Source organism: Sminthopsis crassicaudata, chromosome 4 (assembly GCF_048593235.1).
Source record: "Sminthopsis crassicaudata isolate SCR6 chromosome 4, ASM4859323v1, whole genome shotgun sequence".
NCBI classification, from domain to species: Eukaryota; Metazoa; Chordata; class Mammalia; order Dasyuromorphia; family Dasyuridae; genus Sminthopsis; species Sminthopsis crassicaudata.
In genome coordinates, this window is record NC_133620.1 from 67,789,826 (window position 1) to 67,809,136 (window position 19,311).

At 39.9% G+C, this 19,311-nt stretch overlaps 1 protein-coding gene across 2 annotated transcripts in view; it reads right to left on the reverse strand.

Moving 5' to 3' along the window:
• Positions 1-264: 264 nt before the first annotated feature.
• Positions 265-19,311, reverse strand: part of ABL2 (ABL proto-oncogene 2, non-receptor tyrosine kinase) — a 106,217-nt gene continuing 87,170 nt past the window's right edge. For both annotated transcript variants that reach the window (XM_074308484.1, XM_074308485.1), the window contains exons 6-11: positions 18,542-18,719; positions 17,836-18,020; positions 16,625-16,777; positions 14,795-14,884; positions 11,400-11,573; positions 265-11,014 (exon numbers count right to left, since the gene is read on the reverse strand). In XM_074308484.1, coding sequence (XP_074164585.1) covers positions 9,309-11,014; positions 11,400-11,573; positions 14,795-14,884; positions 16,625-16,777; positions 17,836-18,020; positions 18,542-18,719 — 2,486 coding nt within the window. In that variant the 3' untranslated portion in view covers positions 265-9,308. The remainder of the gene's footprint in view (positions 11,015-11,399; positions 11,574-14,794; positions 14,885-16,624; positions 16,778-17,835; positions 18,021-18,541; positions 18,720-19,311) is intronic.

Genomic DNA, 19,311 nt, shown 5'->3' on the forward strand with positions numbered 1-19,311 from the left:
CAATTAATCTTGATAAAACTACACCTCAATTTACTTGGCTTAATGATCTTATTGTTTTGACAAGATTTGGGTCCTGATGTCTTCAGAAAAAAAAATAAGATCTATTTTCAAAGGTCAAATAATTGTCCCCAATGGAAGATATATTTCATTTGGGTTATGTTGAAGAAAAAAGTTACAATACCTTATACTTCCACCTAGATTATATAGGTTCCTTCATTCAATAGTATGCTTACCAGCTTCCATGGAAATGCAACACACAAAGCATTTTGCCAATAAAATATTGCAACCTTTATTTAAAACAAAATGCAAATTGGCAAAACCTTGTGAAACAGGCAGAAAGAAGACCCACTCCAAGGGCCTCATTTATTTACATCAAGTTTAACACTGTTAGCAGTTCACAGTCAAGACAACAGAGTGAGAGAATTAAATTAGAAAAACAAAATATATTACAATAACAAAAAAACAAACAATTGACAACACTGGTAGTGTAATCTGTGATTAACGTATTTTCAGTTTAATCCAATATTTTCTCCACCGTATATACTAGCAATATAAACTGTGCTGAAATGATCTGAATCATTGTTCTCTGTGCACAACACATACAGCTGGGAAGTGTGACCTTTGGTATAAATATTTCATTTTATAAACTAAAAAAACAAAAAACAACCCAAACCCATGTGTTTCATTACATAGAACCCCCATTCCCCATGGGATGCACTATTTTTAATCCAGTGGGCATCACTTAAGACAGGGCTTTTTCCAATGTCAACTAAGGGAAAAGAATTAGGCTGCCACAGGAAATAAAGTATAAGATCCACAACAGGAGACAGGTTTCTGACCATGCTTTAATCATCTGACTGACTGAATTGATCGTTACAAATGCCAGGATGATAATACAGGTGCAGGATGACATCTACTCGAATTGTGTTAATAAAAGAGAAATTGGCTTGTTAGCTGCCTTAACTCTGCTCCTTCCTGTCTCTATTAGTTCCTTCGTTTGCCCAACACGGGTGATACAAAATAAACATCTTATGATGTTGCTTCCCTATCTTCTTCACCTTTATGGCAATGGTAAACACACATACCAGCCCCTGGAAGACAGGAGACAAGGGTCTCAGCAGAAGCTTCTTTAAAAATAAAACCATTTTAAATCAATGCTTTTGCTTCCAATGTTTTGTTCCAGCTGTTGAAAAAATCCATATTCCTCAAGGTAATCCAGACAGCCTAAGCTCCTTTTTTTGGGGGGGAGTATTGTGATAACCAATAGGACATTGTAAAAACTTGTTTATCCAGCATTCTATTAACCAGAAATGTGTTGACTGCTACTTGGGTGCATCTACAGTACAATGATAAGTTGTGTTTATAAAGACCTTGAGGAACTGCTATCATCTATGATTCAAAGGCAAGTACCTGAAATGCCTTCTGAATCATCAACAATGATTTTCAATGTAGTCTGTTATCTGTTTGATTTTGATTCTTCTGAAAATTCTAATAATGTATTAGAAATATAAACACTATGACCAGAATACCCCAATCATACCAGAGTTTACTTTATATATTTACATGGTCTATGTATATTACACTGAAGGATCAAGTACAAAGGAGAATTTAGCAGATTTATAGAATTTACAGAACAGTACCTTACTCTTAAAAAAAAAAAAAAAAGTCAGCTTTCAGAAGCTTACCTCTTTTGCTTTTCCTTAAAGAACAGACTATTTAAAAATCAGTGAATTCAGAAACCTCTAAATCAGTGTGGCAAAGTTTAATTTCCTATACTGACTTTTATAGGATCACATTTGGAACAAAACAAGATGGAATGGGAATTAATGTATACTAATGAAAGAAAAGGGAGTCATTCTAGACAGGGCATAGAATAGATTATCACTTAGCTCCAAAACCAGGGATGTCCAAGGAAACACTCCAACAAGATCCTGTACACAGGGATTCAAAACAGGATTGTGCTCTTATGGGCCTAATGAATCAGGGTTTCTAAGCATGAAAGCAATTTTTCTTTTAGGAAAGTTTTTTTTTTTTTTTTTTTTAAAAGAATTTCAAATGTACAAGTGATATAGGTGCAAGGAAATCAGTGCACTGGTGCAGAAAGGGATGAGTTGTAATATACTGCTCTACCCCAGCCAACAAATCAGTGTGCAAAGAACACACTAATAATATGAAGAGCTCTGTTATGTAGGCTCAACAATAGTGCAAAAATCAAGCTGGCAGTCCAAATTTTTCCTATGAGATCCAGTATAACGGAATGTACCCTCTCATAAAATAGGTTTAATGGAGATGTTTTAGCCATATTACCAACCTAAGTTAGTTGATGTAGTTTTCCTTTCCTTTGGAGGAACATGAAATCTATTCTCCCCCTCGAACCTTATTAGTTAAGTTGGAACCTTTAACTATCTTTCATTTGCACCCATGAAAAACATCTTGGGAATAGAAAAATGTTAAGAAACAAATGTTATACTAGCATATCACTCTGATGGAGTGCACAATAGTGAGTATATATAGCATAGGAAGCATCAAGACCTAAGACCACTATTGGGGAAAATCTCCTCCTGGCCCAGGATTTATTAATAGTACTTTTCTAAACTACTCTTGATTAGGGAAACCCTTGCTGGAGTGTCTGGGGAAGAACAGAATCAGGTATTTTAGTATGACAATTCTTCAGGTATTCCCCCATAGAAGAAGTGGCAAATTGAGGTGATTTATGTTCCAAAAGTATAAGAGCAGCAGCAGTGACTCCGAAGAACAATTGCCTCATTAAGATGTTGAATTGAACTGAAAGCCTTGCATTGTTTTATGTCTGTACATTTAAAAACCAAAGCCAGCTTCCAACTATAGTATAAAGTGAGCCCCAAATGACTGCCAAATGGAAGATTTTAGACCTAGATCACACTCGGGTTGGAATTTTACTACCAATAATAATACTAGCCAGTACAGGCTGGTTCTCAGAAGGGTGTGGGCTATCTTGAGGAATTTCTAATTCTCATTTTATTTTCAAATGGAAAAAAAGCATTTTCAATGGTATTCTGATCTTCCAATGGGCTAGGCATTTCATATAGTTATAACAGTTCATAATTAGCTCAGATGTTGTCATATAAATTATTAAGAAGCATGTGCAGCTGGTAAAAAAACCCAAACAAGCCAACAAATCTGACTTCTACTAATGGTAACCTAAATCTGTACTTCCAAAGAGATAGGCTGGGGGAAAAAGAAGATGGTATGGCCCTGTGAAAGGCCAGTTTCAGTCATGGTGCTATCTTTTACCCCTTTGCCATTCTTATTCAGAAGTCTAGTGTATAAAGTTAGTCAACACCTGAACAGAACAAAGGGATATATGGTACCAAATTAGTAAAAGCATAACAACAGTCCAAAAGAACAGTCCATAGTTCAAGTAAGCACACTAATGAGTTAATAAAATGGAAGGAAGGTGGTAGTCTTTAGATTCTTAACTGCAGATTTCAGGATATAGGGTTATGACTCAAAATTATGGCCATCAGAATATACTCTTAGGTGTTTTAGGATCAAAGGGTCAAAGAACTGTGTTCAACTATACAAAAAAAAAAAAAAAGATAGCTGATATATGGCAAGTTTATAAACTGTATGGAATATTGGAAGAAACTCAAGAAGCTTCTCAATAGCTTATTGGTGCTGACTTTATACCAGATACTGAAACAGAGGAAAAGGATATTCTCCCTTTCCTTCCTTTACTCCCCTCCCCCTATAAAAAGGATGGTCATTCTCAGATACAAAAATGACAAAGGGCACAGTCTTAAAGGAACTCAACATCAACTTGTATCAAATTTATCATTACCACACTAGATTACCAAGCATTTTCAATTTATACAGGATAGCTGTTCAAGAATATGATACCTAATTTCTTCAAAGTCCAGAGAAGAGTTTTTCTATTCAGCAATAGAAAAATATCAACTGTTGCTTTCTGAAGTGCTCTAACATAAATAGGCAAGTTAGCCCCAAGTTTTTCAAAATGATATCCTTAGCATATAACTGGAGTTAAGGACAATTTCATTCTGTTGATATTCATGATCAGGTTCAAACTTACTCAGTTATTTAGGAAAGTGATTGTTCTGAATTTCTCCAAATAAGGACATTTTCCAGATTCCTTTCCCTCCCCCAATAGAGCATACCTTTACTATCAATATGAAAACTGGTATATGCTAACAATGCCTGAACTCTGTTGGGTGTAAGTAAGGGAGTAAGGAGGAAGCATTCTTGCATAACTTTTGAACCCGAATATTTAAAATTAGTGAGTTCTGCTTAACATTTAGGGCAATAACTTAACCATCGTGACTATTTAAACATTTGAATCCTATTTAGTCAATGAGAACTCCCAATAAAATGGACTTTGGTATTTTATAATATTACTGTAGAACACATGGACTATTTGACTAATCTTTCTTGCATAGGAATAATGGAAAGAGCACTCGATTTGGGGTCAGGAGATCTGGGTTCATGTCCTGAATAAGCCACCTAACTGTACAACAAGTTAGTTAAATCTCTTAGAACCTTGGCTTCCACTTCTGTAAAAGGGGGAGCCATGACTTGCTCTACCTACCCCACAGAAAGTGCTTCACAAACCTTAAAGCGCTGTACAAATGGGAGTTATTATTGCAAAATTTTATGTAAGGCATCCTAGTGTATGGGGGAAACAAAACAATGGGTGAGAAATCCAGAGACCTGTAGTCTAGACCTAGATATGCCCCTAACTCACTGTATGATCATGAGACAGCAATACTATGTGTCTCATTTTTTACATCTGAAAATTGAGAAGGGCTGGAGGAGATGATCTCTAAGACCCATTTCAGTTCTAAGAATTTATGATCAGCTACATACACATGGAATGTGTCTTACCAAAGGGTAAAATGTTCTTTAAAGTGAAAAGGAATCAGTTGTGAATCTGATTACCATATTGGTATAAATTTCATAACCTTAAAAGTAGATTTTTAAGAGGAAAATATTTGAATATACATTAAATGATTTTAAATCGTCATACTAAAAATCAGCAACCTTTGTGGGAGAAATATAATTTTTTCCCCCTAAAAGCAAATAAATAAGGTTTTGCCACACAAAAAATGTAAGACAAATCAAAGTAGGGATATTTAGAATGGCAAATAACCACGAAGTAGGACTTTTTAAAGGTGTGGTGGGCTACTCTAAATGGTCATTTTCCCCTTCACCATTGACAGCTTCCTTCTTTGATTCTGTTCTTAAATCAACCCCTAAACCAGTTGCAAAGCTAGGGCTTTAGCACATTCAACTGCCTTTCCTATTAGTTTTCTACTCTCTAATATTAAGCTCCATGGAGTCAGAGGCTTGAGACAAAAAGTGAACTCTTTGGTTAAGACATCGAGACAATCCTCTTCTATCATCTCCCCCAAGTAGTTCTTTCTGGCCCTGGGTAAAAAGAAAAGGAAGGGAGTGTGCTTAAGCTTTGAAGTAAAATATTCTCAAGGAATTCAAGGCAGGGTGGCATGGTAAAGGAGAAACTTCCAGATGATGCTCATACTGTAAATAGGTACAGTTGGCGTGAACCTCATTAATGTGTTTAGGTCAATGGGGAAGCTGTTGATACAGATTCTTCTGGAAGACCAATGAGACTTAACTGTCTACAGTACTAATAGCCTAATTTTAGCACACATATAGATTTTATATAAGCCATAATTTTCCCATCGAGGTAGGAGGATAGAAAGAAAAGAAATGGCCTGTATTTGGACCAATACCAGAGTAGGTTTTTTTCCTTTTCACAAGTACACATCTCTGAAAATTGTAATGAAAGTTAGTGGGAAAATAGAATGCAGTAAACACATTTTCATTTTACCTTTAATGAAGATATCTATCGTATAAAGTGAGGCAAGCTGTAGTGGACAGAACAATGTTGCTTCTGATGAGAAATACAGTTCAGGAATCATATCCATAACATTCATATCATATGTAAGCCCGCAATACATGAACTCAAGCAATGGCAGCTTATATGACTAATTAGAAACAAAACATAATTGACTCTTAAAGAAACAATTTCAGTGCCATTTATTAGTTGTGCTTTCTCCCCTTGAGTTTTAGTCAATGGCTCTTAGAGCTCTCCAGTAACAGTCTTCTAGGGTTCTGAATCCAAAATTACTTGCTTGGGGGGTGGGGAGGGGAGGGAGAACCAAAAACATTAAAAAAACTAAGTTCTAGTTGTATAACAAATTGACAGTGTCTGACTAGAGCCCTAAATTGACTAGAGTCCTGAAACTGCATGGCTGAGGTCCTCAAGTTTCCCCCTGGGAGGAGGGCAATAAGGCTGGTCCATGCTGCCAAGCTCATCTCTAGTCTAGGCAGTGTATAATGAATGAGTGATTAATCATCAGTGGAAGACCCAGGACCCTTAAACACAGCAATGTGTCTTTCTCCAAACCTTGTTTTCAGCACTTTCAGGAAAGAAGATCCTTCTAAAAAAGAGCATTCTTTAAAGGAATAATTTTGCTGCCCTAATTTCATACCCTTGTTCAGGGAAAAATCTGAAAAGTGGCATAATCACTTCCTAGAGTTTTAACTTGTTTTCTCTTCCTAAAAAGAGAGAGAAAGCTGATGGTCTTGATTAAAGTTTACCAAGAGGAGCAAAGAAAACCTTCCTAACTAGTATCACTCCAATACTCCCAAACACAATTTTAAGTTTATTTTTAAAATGCTAGGGGTATGGGTAATATAGCAAGTAGTAGTATTATTGGAGTGCATGACAGACCAGAGTGAACCTTTCCCAATTTACCACAGATCATCACTGATCAAGGATAACCATAAAGTTAGTAAGGAAGAAGTTAAATGACTCCAGTGTTAGGAAAAACCTTAATTCAGGAACCAAACAATTTTGCCTCCTTTTCCCAAGGTAATGCTTTGTTCTTTATGTGTCTGATGTGAGGTATGGACTTCAAGGAAGAAAAAGCTAAATTAATTTGGTTACATATTGCATGTACTATACTGGCAGGTACTGTGAAGAATGACATTACAAAAATATATGAAAGAAAAACAGAATGCTTTTTTTCTTCCTCTCATGTTTCTTTTAGACCTTGCTTCTTTCCAATGGTGACTAAATAACCCAGTTTGCTTTCCTTTTAACTAAAAGCATCACTCTCCTTTCCCTGGTCAAAGACCTAAACCTCCAACACTGTGGCCCCTTACAATTCTAGCAATATTCAGCACAATTCTAAATTTTATTAACAGTTGGTATCAAAGCATGAAAAGGAAAAAAAAAAAAAGAACATCCAAGAAAGCACTGTGGACTAAAGGTCTTTTAAAGAGAAAATTCTAATAATCCCCTAGAAAACAACTATTATTTTCAATTAAAAGATGAAAAAATAAGCCTGTGACAGCTAATCAGTGATGGAAAGAAAACTCAATATTGAACATTTGACTCTAATTCCATTCCTAATAAGATTAGGACAGGTTTGGACGGAGCATGTACCAGAAAGGTATCGGTCTTCTCTTTACAGGATTAATAACCCCCATCCCTCTGATTCACATTTGTTGAATTCTAATTAGTTTCCCTACTTAAATCTTAAAAGAAAAGGAAAATGTAGTCTTCTTTTTTAGGGCAGAATTCTAAATTCTAATTCCAACCAAATTCCCTGGCTCTAAGTAATAATATTTTCCTGGAAAGAACAGTTCCCTGAAGTTCTGGATGCCTCAAGTGGGATAAAATGCTATGATAAGACAAACATTTTCAATCTGATTCTTACAAACAAACAGCTCCATCAGTCAGGACAAATGTGAGAGGCAGATGCTAAATAGCAGCACGTGTAAGAACTGGCTCTGGTGATGTTGACAGAATCCCCAAAGGGCTTATCGATCTAGAGGGTCCCAAGAAAGTAAAAGCTCACGGACAGGAAGACGTCCTTCACTTACCAAGGCTGGCACACTGGCCCTGAGAAGCAACGACAGTTGAGTCTCCTAGGAAAGACAACCTAGTGGAGAGTTGGGGGAAAAATCAGAACCCAACAGGATTTTCAAAATGATCTGATCTTCTAGATGAACTTTAGAGAGGGAGCTACAAACCCACATATGGGCCTGACAGTTTTAAGTCCTTTGTAAAACTTCAAAGAGCTAAATGAACTTTAGCTATTATTACTATCGCGAGCTTTCAGAAAAGTGTGTCCAACTCCTGAACATATTCTTCCCCAACAGTACATTAGGAAGCTGAAGAAACCAAACAGCATCTCAGGTACTCTAACCACCTGAGCCCAAAATTTGTGTGTGTCTGTGTGTGAGAGAGAGACAGAGAGAGGGGGGGAGAGGGAGAAGAGAGGAGAGAGAAAAATATATCACGGTGATAGGTGCAGCAGTGAAAAGGAGTCCTCTGGAGGTTTGCAACCTGACAACTGACATGCCCAGTTATTGTGTTAATATTCCAAGTGCTAATAAAGAAGGTAAAGGGCATCTTACCCAGAAAGGGACTAGAGAAACCACCGGTTTGCTGGCACTGACCAGCAGGGTGGTGATTCTGAGGCCTCAGTGAATGCCAGCCAGCACCTGGGCTGGACAAGCAAGGAAAGACGCCCCCCCCCCCCCCCCCGCCAGTCACAGGGACCCTAGGTTAGACCTGCCAGCCCAGCTCACTTGGAGACCACAGACACATGATGGAGGGAAAGGTGGAGAGCAGGGGGCCATGGTTCTGAAACATTTGCAGTTGAGAGACGGAACAAGGACACCTTGTGGAAACAATTTTAGCAGCCACCTCCCACAGCTGTGGAGGACCCCATTCTCAAGGCATCTGCCTCTTCTCCCGACCCATTCAGCATCACCTTCGGATCACAACTACATGTCCAAAGAGACTGGATCCTTTCCCCTAAAACTTGTAGAGGCAAAACCCCTTTGTCCAGGCCGAGGCAGCGCTCCAGTGTTGAGGGCTTTCAGGGGAAGGTCCCTGACGCCGTACTGAGATGAGAGCCGTCCCTGCCCGGGATGGACAGGCCCGGCCACCACCAGAAGGAGCGGGTCTGACTTCTCTCTCCGGCGCGGCGCACACACATTACCTGATTTTTCAGTGAGGGTGCTTTCCCACAGGCCACTCTCCGCTTCTAAGCCCTGCCTGTCAGCCCCAGCTCCCCTTTTCCCGCCCCTGCACTTTGTGTACGTTTGTAACTTCTGAGATGAACCTGTAAACGTGAGAACTCAGTGATCTGAGGTACTTCACATGAACTCACTCAAGTATCAGTCTTTCATTTTGTGAAAGCAAGAACACAGGAAAAACGAGTCCCTCACTCCCCTCCCCATCCCCAGCGCGTCTTCCAGCCGGGCGGCAGTAGCTACCTCTGGACCACGTCGCTGATTTCCTGGACGCACGACAATAAGTTATTAAGGACGGGGTTAGTTCCGGGCAGGCCGGCCGCGGCCGAGGACACCTGCAGCTCCTGCAGGCTCAGTTCCAGTTTGCTCACAGCTTCCCGGAAAGCAAACTTGTTGCGAGTCTGCGGGATGCAGTCTACATAGCCTGAGCAGTAATCCAGCAGCTGGTGCCCAGTGTCCACCAGCTGGCTGTTGGGCATGGGTTCCGAAATGGCACTGGACAGCAGGTCTGCACATTCGAGCAGGGCTTCTTTGCTGATTTTGTCGGCCGAGATCTTCTCCGCGGCCTGCTTGGTCTTCCTCAGCGCCACTTTGGTGCCTGCGGTGCCGTTGGCCATTTTTGCCGGTGACGTGGAACAGGCGGACAGAGGCACTTGAGGTGGGGGCATGGTGGGCCTCCCGGCTTTTGTGCCCACAGGGGTCGTGGCTGGGGCTGCTGCCTTTTTCCCCCCTTCCTGCACTTCGGGTCCGGGATGCCCTCCTGCTGGGGAGTGCTGCTCTTCTGGGAGGTCTGGGCACGTGGGCGGGTGCTGTAAAAGCCTCATCACAGGGGGCGGGGGAGGGGCGCACTTTGGTTTCACGCGCCGGGGCCGGTCCTTGTCTGAAGGGACCTGATGCTCTGAGAGGAGCTTGAATCTGTTCCCCTGAGAGTCTGTGCCGATGAGCTGGACGTCGGCTGGGGCGTGCTTCAGAGTGGGGGAAATGAGAACTGGCACTTTGTGGTTGTGAGTGGTTGGGAGGCCCGGGGTGGCCTTGGCTGGGGAGGGCCAGGCCGGCCTCTCCCCGTCCTCGGGGAGCCCCGCCATCGCCAGCCTTGCCGTGCCATTCTTCTCCTTACTCTTAGGCAGGGCGCTGGCCCCTGAGCCCACCGCTTCCCTCTCAGCCGCAGCCGTGTCCCCCGAGGCGGCTCGCAGCGGAAGGGCTGCCGCATTCCGGGGCAAAAGTTTGGCTTTCGGTCTGTCTCTGGAGAGGGCTGCACCTTCCTCCAGCCCCTGCCGGCCCGCGCTCTCCTCGGGCTGAGAAGAGGTGGATACCGTCCTTTCCAGCTGCATTTTGGACCTCTGGCAGTTCCTGGGAAGAGTCATGGACATCCTATCCTGCTCCGGAAGCCCTGAGGACATGGAAGATGTAGAGTTTGACCTTGGAAAAGGCTTGGAAGCCTCTTCTCCGGCGGTGGGCTTCCCCGCCCGTAAGCCCAGCGTCTTTTTGATTAAGCGTGGTGTGAAGAAGCCAGTAATTCCTGACCACCCGCCCCCAGCACTTGCACTGCCCCCCCCTCCACCTTCGCCTTCACTCCCATCCTCACTGCAGAAAGTCCTCTGCGCAAAACTGCCCCCGGAGCACTTGGGAGCAACCAGGGCTGTCTCTTGTTGGGCAGGAGTGAAAGCAAAGCCGTCGGCGTGCTGCAGGGAAGCCACGGAGGAGAAGTTCCCTGTGAGCTCGTACTTCTTGTGGGGCTGATTTTCCATTTCACGGAAGGAGCTGCTGCGTTTGGGTGGCGTGGGGGCATTCCTCTTCTTCATGAAGGAACTGAAGAAGCCCCCCTTTCGGTCCCTGGTAAATGTGGTCTCCTTGGCATCTTCCAAGAGGCTGCTGGGTGATTTGTCTCTCTGTTTGCGAGGCAGCGCCGGGGATCCGGTGGGTGGCTGTGTGCTTCTAATGAACCCTGAAGAAAATAGCCAAATAAAAATAAGGCGGGTGGCGACACAGAAATGCTACTGTCTGCTTCAGGGGTGTTGGCTGTGAAAGTCCCCGGCCTGGATTCCCAGAAATGTTAAAGGCCATGGGGAGAAGGGGAGGAAGGGCTACTTCTAATAACATCAATCCTTCATATATAGGGCCCAAGACCAGGCAGCATTTGGCACCACTGGCTGGGCTCGAAGTTACTCTTTTCCCTGAATAACCCAGGCGTTTCTTACTGGACATCTGGAATACTGTGTTAGGCAGACCAAGCTGGAGGGGGCCCCTCATATGGGCACCATCCTTGCCCAGTGAAGATCCCAGCAACTCAGGGACATAAAGAAAAGCCCCTGTCCCAGTCCCTCTCCTACCTGGGGCAGAGCTGGAGGCTGAGGGCTCTACAGAGTCTGAGGTTCCATCTATGTTCTCTTTGTTCTCTGCCTGCTTCTTCAGGGTCCTGGTCTTGGAAGGAAGTATGGGTAATCGAGGCAGGTACGGCACGATGGATGAAGAAGAAGCTGTTCTCCCGAGCTCCTCAGCTACCTCTGTGAGAAGACACAAGGGTGGAGGAAAGGCCAACATGAGCAGTGTTCTAAGCAGGGAAAATTGTTTTAGGGAAGGCTGAGGGAATATTGTAGAGAGGAACCCTCTCCCCAAAGTATGATGACCGAATATCTACCCCAAATCAAGTAGGCTGGGTTATAATGAAGAGGGATGGTTAAATATACCTTTATAAATGTCAAGAACATGAAGGAAAAGAGAAAAGAACAGGAAGGGACAGGACAGAAGGAGAGAAACTAATTGAAATGAAAATCTGAGGCAATTAAAAGATTAACTAGTGGTAAATTCTCTTGCACAGCCACAGAATTTATAGAATACTCAATCTGGTTTATCACCTTGTAACTTTATCTCAAAAGTAATTCACTTAGTTCATAGCATATAGCCACCCCCTCGAACTAATTTTTTAAGCTGACACCTGCACACTAAAAAGAGGATGGATACAATCTGTTCCATTTTATGTAAATGAAATAAATTAGGCTCTTAGAAAACTGCTTGCCCCCTCTATTAGTCAGCCACTGCTGATCTCTTGATAGAAAAATGCACTTTATAAGATGAAACTTTACTTCAGCAAGAATTCAACAAAATGAAATTTTGGAATTATTTATAAATTTTTACATTTTTCACTATTTTTAAAAATATCTCATCAGATGGACCTGGATCTTTTCAACAATGAGGTGATTTACGCCAATTCCAATAGACTTGTGATGGAGAGAGCCATCTGCATCCAGAGAGAGAAAAAAAGGACTATGGGGACTGATTGTTATTCTTAACTATGCCTTTTGAGCTTTCTTTTGAGCTTACCCTATTGTTGATGTAAATCTTAAACATAAAGTATAATTTCCCACGTAAAAAAAACAAAACAATTTGTCCAGTGGTAAATTCCTTAAAATTAATCTTTCATATTAACTCTTATATGTTAAATTTTCTGTTAAGTTCAGGTTTGGTTAACAGAGTCCTGAAAATATTCACGCTCATTGAAAATGCATTTTTTCCTCATTCAATATTATAGATATGATTCTAGTACCTATGGTCTTTTATTAAAGCTGTTGATAAGTCTTATACAATTCTAATTGTAGCTCCAGTATATTTGAATTGTTTTTTCTTGTTTCTTGCAACATTTTCTCTTTGATCTGGGGGTTTCAAAATTTGGCAATAATATTCCTATGTGTTTTCCACAAAGGATCTCTTTGAGGTAGTGATTGGTGGATTTTTTTCTATTTCTATTTTCCCCTCATGTTCTATCACTACAGGACTATTTTCTTGAATTATTTCCTGCATTATTGTGTCAAGGTTCTTTTTTTGATCACAACTCTATTTTGTTATTTCTTGATTTCTCATAGCTTCACTGGCTTTCCCTTGCCTAATTTTCTTTCTTTCTTTCTTTTTTTTTTGCTGAGGCAATTGGGGTCAAGTGCCTTGCCCAGGCTCACACAGCTAGGAAGGGTTAAGTGTCTGAGGCTAAATTTGAACTCAGGTCCTCCTGACTTCAGAGCTGGTGCTCTATCCACTGCGCCACCTAGCTGCACCCCCTTGCCTAATTTTCAAATTTTCCTTCCAAATTTTCTCCACCCTCCTACAAGTGCCTACAGCCAGCAGCATCCCTGTCCCACTGCCTCTGTACTTAATGAGTGCTGGTTCCTTATGTCTCAGGTCCCAGCTCTGCAGCACGGCTGGGCTTGGTGTTCCTAATCAACCAAGATTTTTCCTGGACTCAAAGACTCCACCAATAGTCCAGGAGGCGAAAGTCTCTGTGGTTCCTGCAGAGGCTCCAGCCATACATAAAGGTCCCTGCTTGATGCTTCTGCAAAGCTAGCCTAGAGGTGTTTTCCCTTCAGACAGGTTAATCCCAGGATCTTTCTTTAGATCTTCTCAAGTTGCATCAGGAGGATCCCTGTTCTGTCCTAAGAACTCTTGATTTTTCATCAGTCTATGTTGGCCTTGAGGCACAAATTTTTTCTGTTTGTGGAAAAAAATCAGGAGAGCTTGAAATTTACTAACCTTCCCCACCATCTTCCCAGAACCCTCCTTTGTTGATGACTTTCTTGGCACTGCTGACTTCATTCTTTATACTTCTCAGTTACCATGTTCATTGTCTAGCACACTACTATCACATTCCATTCATATTCCACAATGGTTTATCTTTTCTCTAATCAGTGGACATCTACTTGTTTGCAATATGCTACCACAAAAAGGGCTGTAATATTGTGGCATACGTTGACCATTTTTAAAAATAAATTATCTCCTTGAGTAAAATGCCTTGTGGCAGAATTTCTGGATCAAAGTACATGACATTTTAGTAACTTTATTTGTGCAGTAGATGATTTTTTAAAAAGTATTTGTTACAGGGGCAGCTAATGGTACTATAATGAGTAGAATCCTGGCTCTGGAGTTGAGGATCTGAGTCCAAATTCAACCTCAGGCATTTAACACTTGCTAGCTGTGTGACCCTGGGAAAAATCACTTAATTTCCTTACCAAATATATATATATATCTTAAATTGGAAGCTAATTTATGCTACAGTTCAATTACTTTAGTTTATATTATTCTAAACCTGTTACAGACTCACGAAGATCATAGTACTAAGTTTGATCCAATTGGAATTGGAAGTATAAGAAAAGAAAAGGTTGAAAAATACATTTAGCAATCAAGGTCCAAAGGATCAATGGTGCTACATCCAAATTCTGGTCACCTATCTTAAATATCTTTAGAAGGAAGGTCCTTATTTCTCTAATCATTTGAATTACAGTAAGGGAAACGATCAAAATTCAATTTTCTTTTCCTACTTTTTATTAGTTGCTTTTTGAAGATTTCTTCTGTTATGTACAACAATGACTACCAGATTGAGAAAATGTCGTCAAAGCTTGGCCTAATAAGATCTTTATGACTTTATGAATTGATTCTGCCTTTTGGGGTGGCGGCTGATTGGAAGATATTAAATGGTATCCTTTTTTCTTTTTGTTCCTATCCCTTAAATGTTGTCAAATAAAGGAAATTATCAAACTGATTCAAGAAATTACTAAATTAATTTTGCAGTAAAACAACTTTAAAGTTAAAGATCTAAAATTCAAAAAGAAATGCCCTCTTTTTCCTCCCTCAATAAATAAAAACCATCATTATTAACACAATGGAAAAAGTGCTATCTCAAGTCTAAAAAGATCCATTCTTTCTGATGCAACATGTTCCTTAATGGAATCAGAATCCTCACCTTCAGAAATGCTGGAATCATGAAACATAGTTTCAAAAGCTTGATGTGTCTCAGCAAAAGAAGGCCTGTCAGAAGGACTCCACTTCCAGCCTATATCACAGAAAGAGGATAAAATGTTTACTATTTTCTGCAATGACAAAAAACAAACAAACAAACAAACAAAAAAAAAAACCAAAAACCAAAAAACACCCAACAACAACAAAAAAAACAGGGCAGGAGTTCTTAACCTATTTTTATGTGCCATAGGCCCTCTTTTGGCAGTTTGACAAAGCTTATTTATCTTTTCTAGAATAGTTTTTTTTTTTTTTTTAATCTTAATGAAAGGAAAGAAATGCCAAATTTCAGTTAGAGGTTAGCAAAAATAAAGTTTTTAGGTCCTCTCCTTAAATCTACCTATAGATCCTTGAGAGGAGCTGCTATTCATGAATTTCCCAGGTTAAGAACCTCTTGAATTTGGAGTCTGAAAAATAATGGCACATGCATAAGAAAGGGAAAACTTAAAATGGTCTATGTGTTTTAGCAGATTGGAAACTGAAAATTTACTGAATTGTTGTGACATGAAATATCTTGAAAAACTATTATCTTAGGCCACATTAAGAAAGGTAAAATGTCCACAGTATGAAGAAATTAAATAATTTTATATTCTTGCACCACATTTTGTGAAGGATGATGACAAGCTGATGTTTAGAAAACAGTAATTGAGATGGTGAGAGGAACTGGGATCAAGCCACATGAACATCATCACTTCAAGAAAAGACATGACAAATGTTTTTAGGTATTTGAATGGTTGTCGATGGAAGAGGAATTAGGCTTATTTTGCTTAGGCTGAGAGGGCAGAACTGAAAACAGATGTCTAAATTGGAGTTTTAGATTTGATATAAAGAAAAATGACCTAGCAATCAGATTTAAAAGTAGAATTAGTTGCCCTTCACTGGTGGTCTTTTAAGGAAGACTGAATAATGCTACAGAAAGAATTCCTGTAGATTTTCCCAACTCTGGAATTTTTTAATAAGACTCTTCCTATCAGAAAAACAGTGAATAAAATCATGAAGGCTGAAAAACACAGAGATATGGAAAGTACATGTGAGAGTGTTTGTAAAGCTGATGGTAAACTCTTTAACAGGCTTTAGATGCAGAAAGATCACTGGCTAGCTGAAATCTCAGGGCTTCCACATGCTAGAGCCCCACAGACAACAAAGTAGGATTTTTAACCCGCTGGATTACACTCTAAAGGCTTATTTTCCCTGGGAAAAACAGAATTATTCCAAGTATCTTAGTGCCCTTCATTTTTAGAAATAATTCTATTTCAAGTTCTTAGCTGGATCTTAGTTTAACTAAGAAGGAACTCACAGTTACTACAAGCTAATACAGTAGAATAGGGGATGCCTTTATTTAATGAGGTAAAAACTTTATAACCTGTATTAACACAATCACAGCTTAGTTTTTCATTACTATCCCTCCTTATCACTGCTTAGTTTGACCAGGTCCCCTTTTTTCAGAAGAGATGTTATATCCAAATTCTCTCCAATGGCTAGACACACAGTCATGTGACTGGCTGTTTAAAGCTTTAAACAGCTTTCTCTTTATTTTCGTCTTGAAAGCCTAAAGAAAACCTTATTTTTCTATTGAAAATGTCAACTTTCTTCAGGTTACGTGGGCCACCTGGCATACAGCACATTAACAATGACTTATCAGTTGAGGGAACGGTAAAGGCCTACCAAATAAAGCCACTAAGTACAGCAACTTAGAGAGGCAAAATGCTCCAGATCCCTTCAATCATCTTGAGTTACTGATTTAATTTTTCAAGACAAAACAAGCAAAAGTACTCACATGCCCTCATAAGTTCATAGACTTTTGGTGGACACCCTTCAGGCTGCTCCATTCGATATCCTTTCTCCAATAGATCATAGACCTGAGATAGGTCAATACCTGGATATGGTGACATCCCATAGGTTGCAATTTCCCATAACAGTACTCCAAAAGCTATATAAGGAATTAAAAAACAAAATAAGTAGATGTACCTATTTCCTGATATACTACTTCTTCTCACAATTTAACCTGACTGTCACTTTTGGGGGACTGGGAGAAGAGATGTCATATGCTACTGTTGACCTCTTTTATTATCTGGCTATTATAGTATTTGCTATAGCAACTATTACAACTACAGGAGAGAAAACAACTTTTTTTCTTCAGCCTCCCAGAATTTGTGGGAGGGGGGGCTGCATAACACTGGATTTCTCACTAAATAAGTATGAGACAGAGAAGATAAGCTATAACACAAGGGGATGGGTCATCATCAAATTACTTCTGGATTACTGCTACTTCATCTATTTCAATATTGATAAAGCATTCACATTCCTTTAAAAATCTGAAGAGTGTCTTTACATTTTGAGTAACAATCCTAGAAGTTTCAGTTAATTTTAAAGTTGGAGGTACATATCAGACAAAGTTCCAATCAGGAGAAGGCATCTGGTTGTGTGAATCACAGGGATTCTTGATCTTGGGATCACTCATCAATATCCTATAGCTCTTCCTATAAACAATTTATTCCACAACTCCCCCCCCCCCCCCATTAGCTATGCTTCTTAATGTAAGGTGGAGGAGGGAAGTCAATTAAGGAGCAAAAACTGTATTACAGAGAATAAAAATTAATTGGCTACAGACGATTGGACCTAAGATAAAAATTTACACTCAAATTTTTGTTTTGTTTTTTAATGCCACTGAATATATTCCTGATGGAATAAGAACTAAATAGAAGCCAGAATGATTATGGCTAGAAGATACTTTACAATTTTTTCTGAGATAGAAAAAAAAAAAAAACCCAATGTCAACAAGGTCCTAATAATCAACAGTATAAAATAGTAAGGGAAAAAGTTTATTTTTACAGAAACTCTTTAGAACTCTGATGTAATTACAGAGATTCTGGTGGATAAAGGAAAATGAGAATCTCCAAAAATCCAATGATAAAGAAAGGAGTAGGTTATTTATAAAAAATAAGAAAATTATACATTTAGGCCAAAAGAAATATCTTTTATTCTTACCCCAAACATCTGATTTAATTGAGAAAGTATTATAGGCCAGACTTTCCGGTGCTGTCCATTTGATAGGGAATTTCGCTCCAGCATGAGCAGTATAGGTGTCTCCAGTCATTAATCTACTTAAGCCAAAATCAGCAACCTTGACTACATGATTCTCTCCAACTAAGCAATTTCGGGCTGCTAAATCTCTGTAATTGAGAGAATACTGATGTGATTACATTTGCAGGTGAAAAGTCTTTAATACTTCATTCAGAGTCTTCAAAACCAACAACTTAGAGAAGATACTGATAGCAATGTTATTCTTATGAAAAACTATTGTAATAGAAAATTATTTATAACCCTGAGAAATTATCAGGTGATTATGCTCTTTGGCAATTCCAGAGTAAGGCTAAATCCTTAAGAATAATTCTCCTAACAAGTACAAAATGTGTTTGCTGTGCATGTATGTTCATTACTGGATACTATTATTAATATATTACATATATATCATAGGGAAAGATGACCTGAAAAACATCTATACCATCCCACCATAAAAGGTAAGGCTAAACTGCTACATCATATCACTAGGGGGAGCAAATGGACTACATATGTAATCAAAGGCCAAGGGAGTTCTAGTAGTTACCAAGCCTTGTCTAATGAATGAATCCTCCTCTGAGGTGTTCTACCCCTTTGGGAGGAGCCTGATGGGCAGGCCTGCCAGCTGACTCACCGGTGGATGAAGTTTTTTTTCTCCAAGTATTCCATGGCCGAGGAGATCTGAGTGGCCATGTACAGCAGCACCACAGCGCTCACCTCCTCTCGGTTGCACTCCCGCAAGTAGTCAAGCAGGTTTCCATATGGCATGTACTCAGTTACTATATAAAAAGGTGGTTCCAAGGTACATACACCTAATAGGCCAGGAAAAGCCAGGGAAAGTCAAAAGTCAAGAATGTCTTTTAAAGAGGATGGCATTATAGGGGTCTTGATTTCAAATCATTTTGATAAAGGTAACAACATGTGAATCCCTGGGTTACTTTTCAAACTTGGTTCTCATGTGCCTTTTTCCTCTTCTCACAAGATACTCTTGATCCTGATGTGACTAAAAAAGGATGTCCTCTTTTGCCTTTTGGAAATTCACTGATTTCTTGGGGCTTACAGAGCCAGAGCAAAGGCAGATGGGCAGAATGTGACTGGCATTCTTCATATCCTCAAAATAATAAGTGCTTTAAGAGTGCTTTAAGGTTTGAAAAGGACTTTTAAAATGTTATTTCTATGTGTGGTAGATATGCAGGGTAAATCAATTGTCCACAACCACACAGTTAAGTGTTAGAAGGGGAATCAGAACCAAATCCCTAAAACACTAAGTCCAGAGCTCTCTCACCACAGAACATTGTTTGCCTCTCAGGACACTGAGCCTGCCCACCATCCACACACATGGGTTCTAACAGAATGCTTCCTAGAAGTGGCCACGATTATTCTTCTCTATATTGAATTACATGC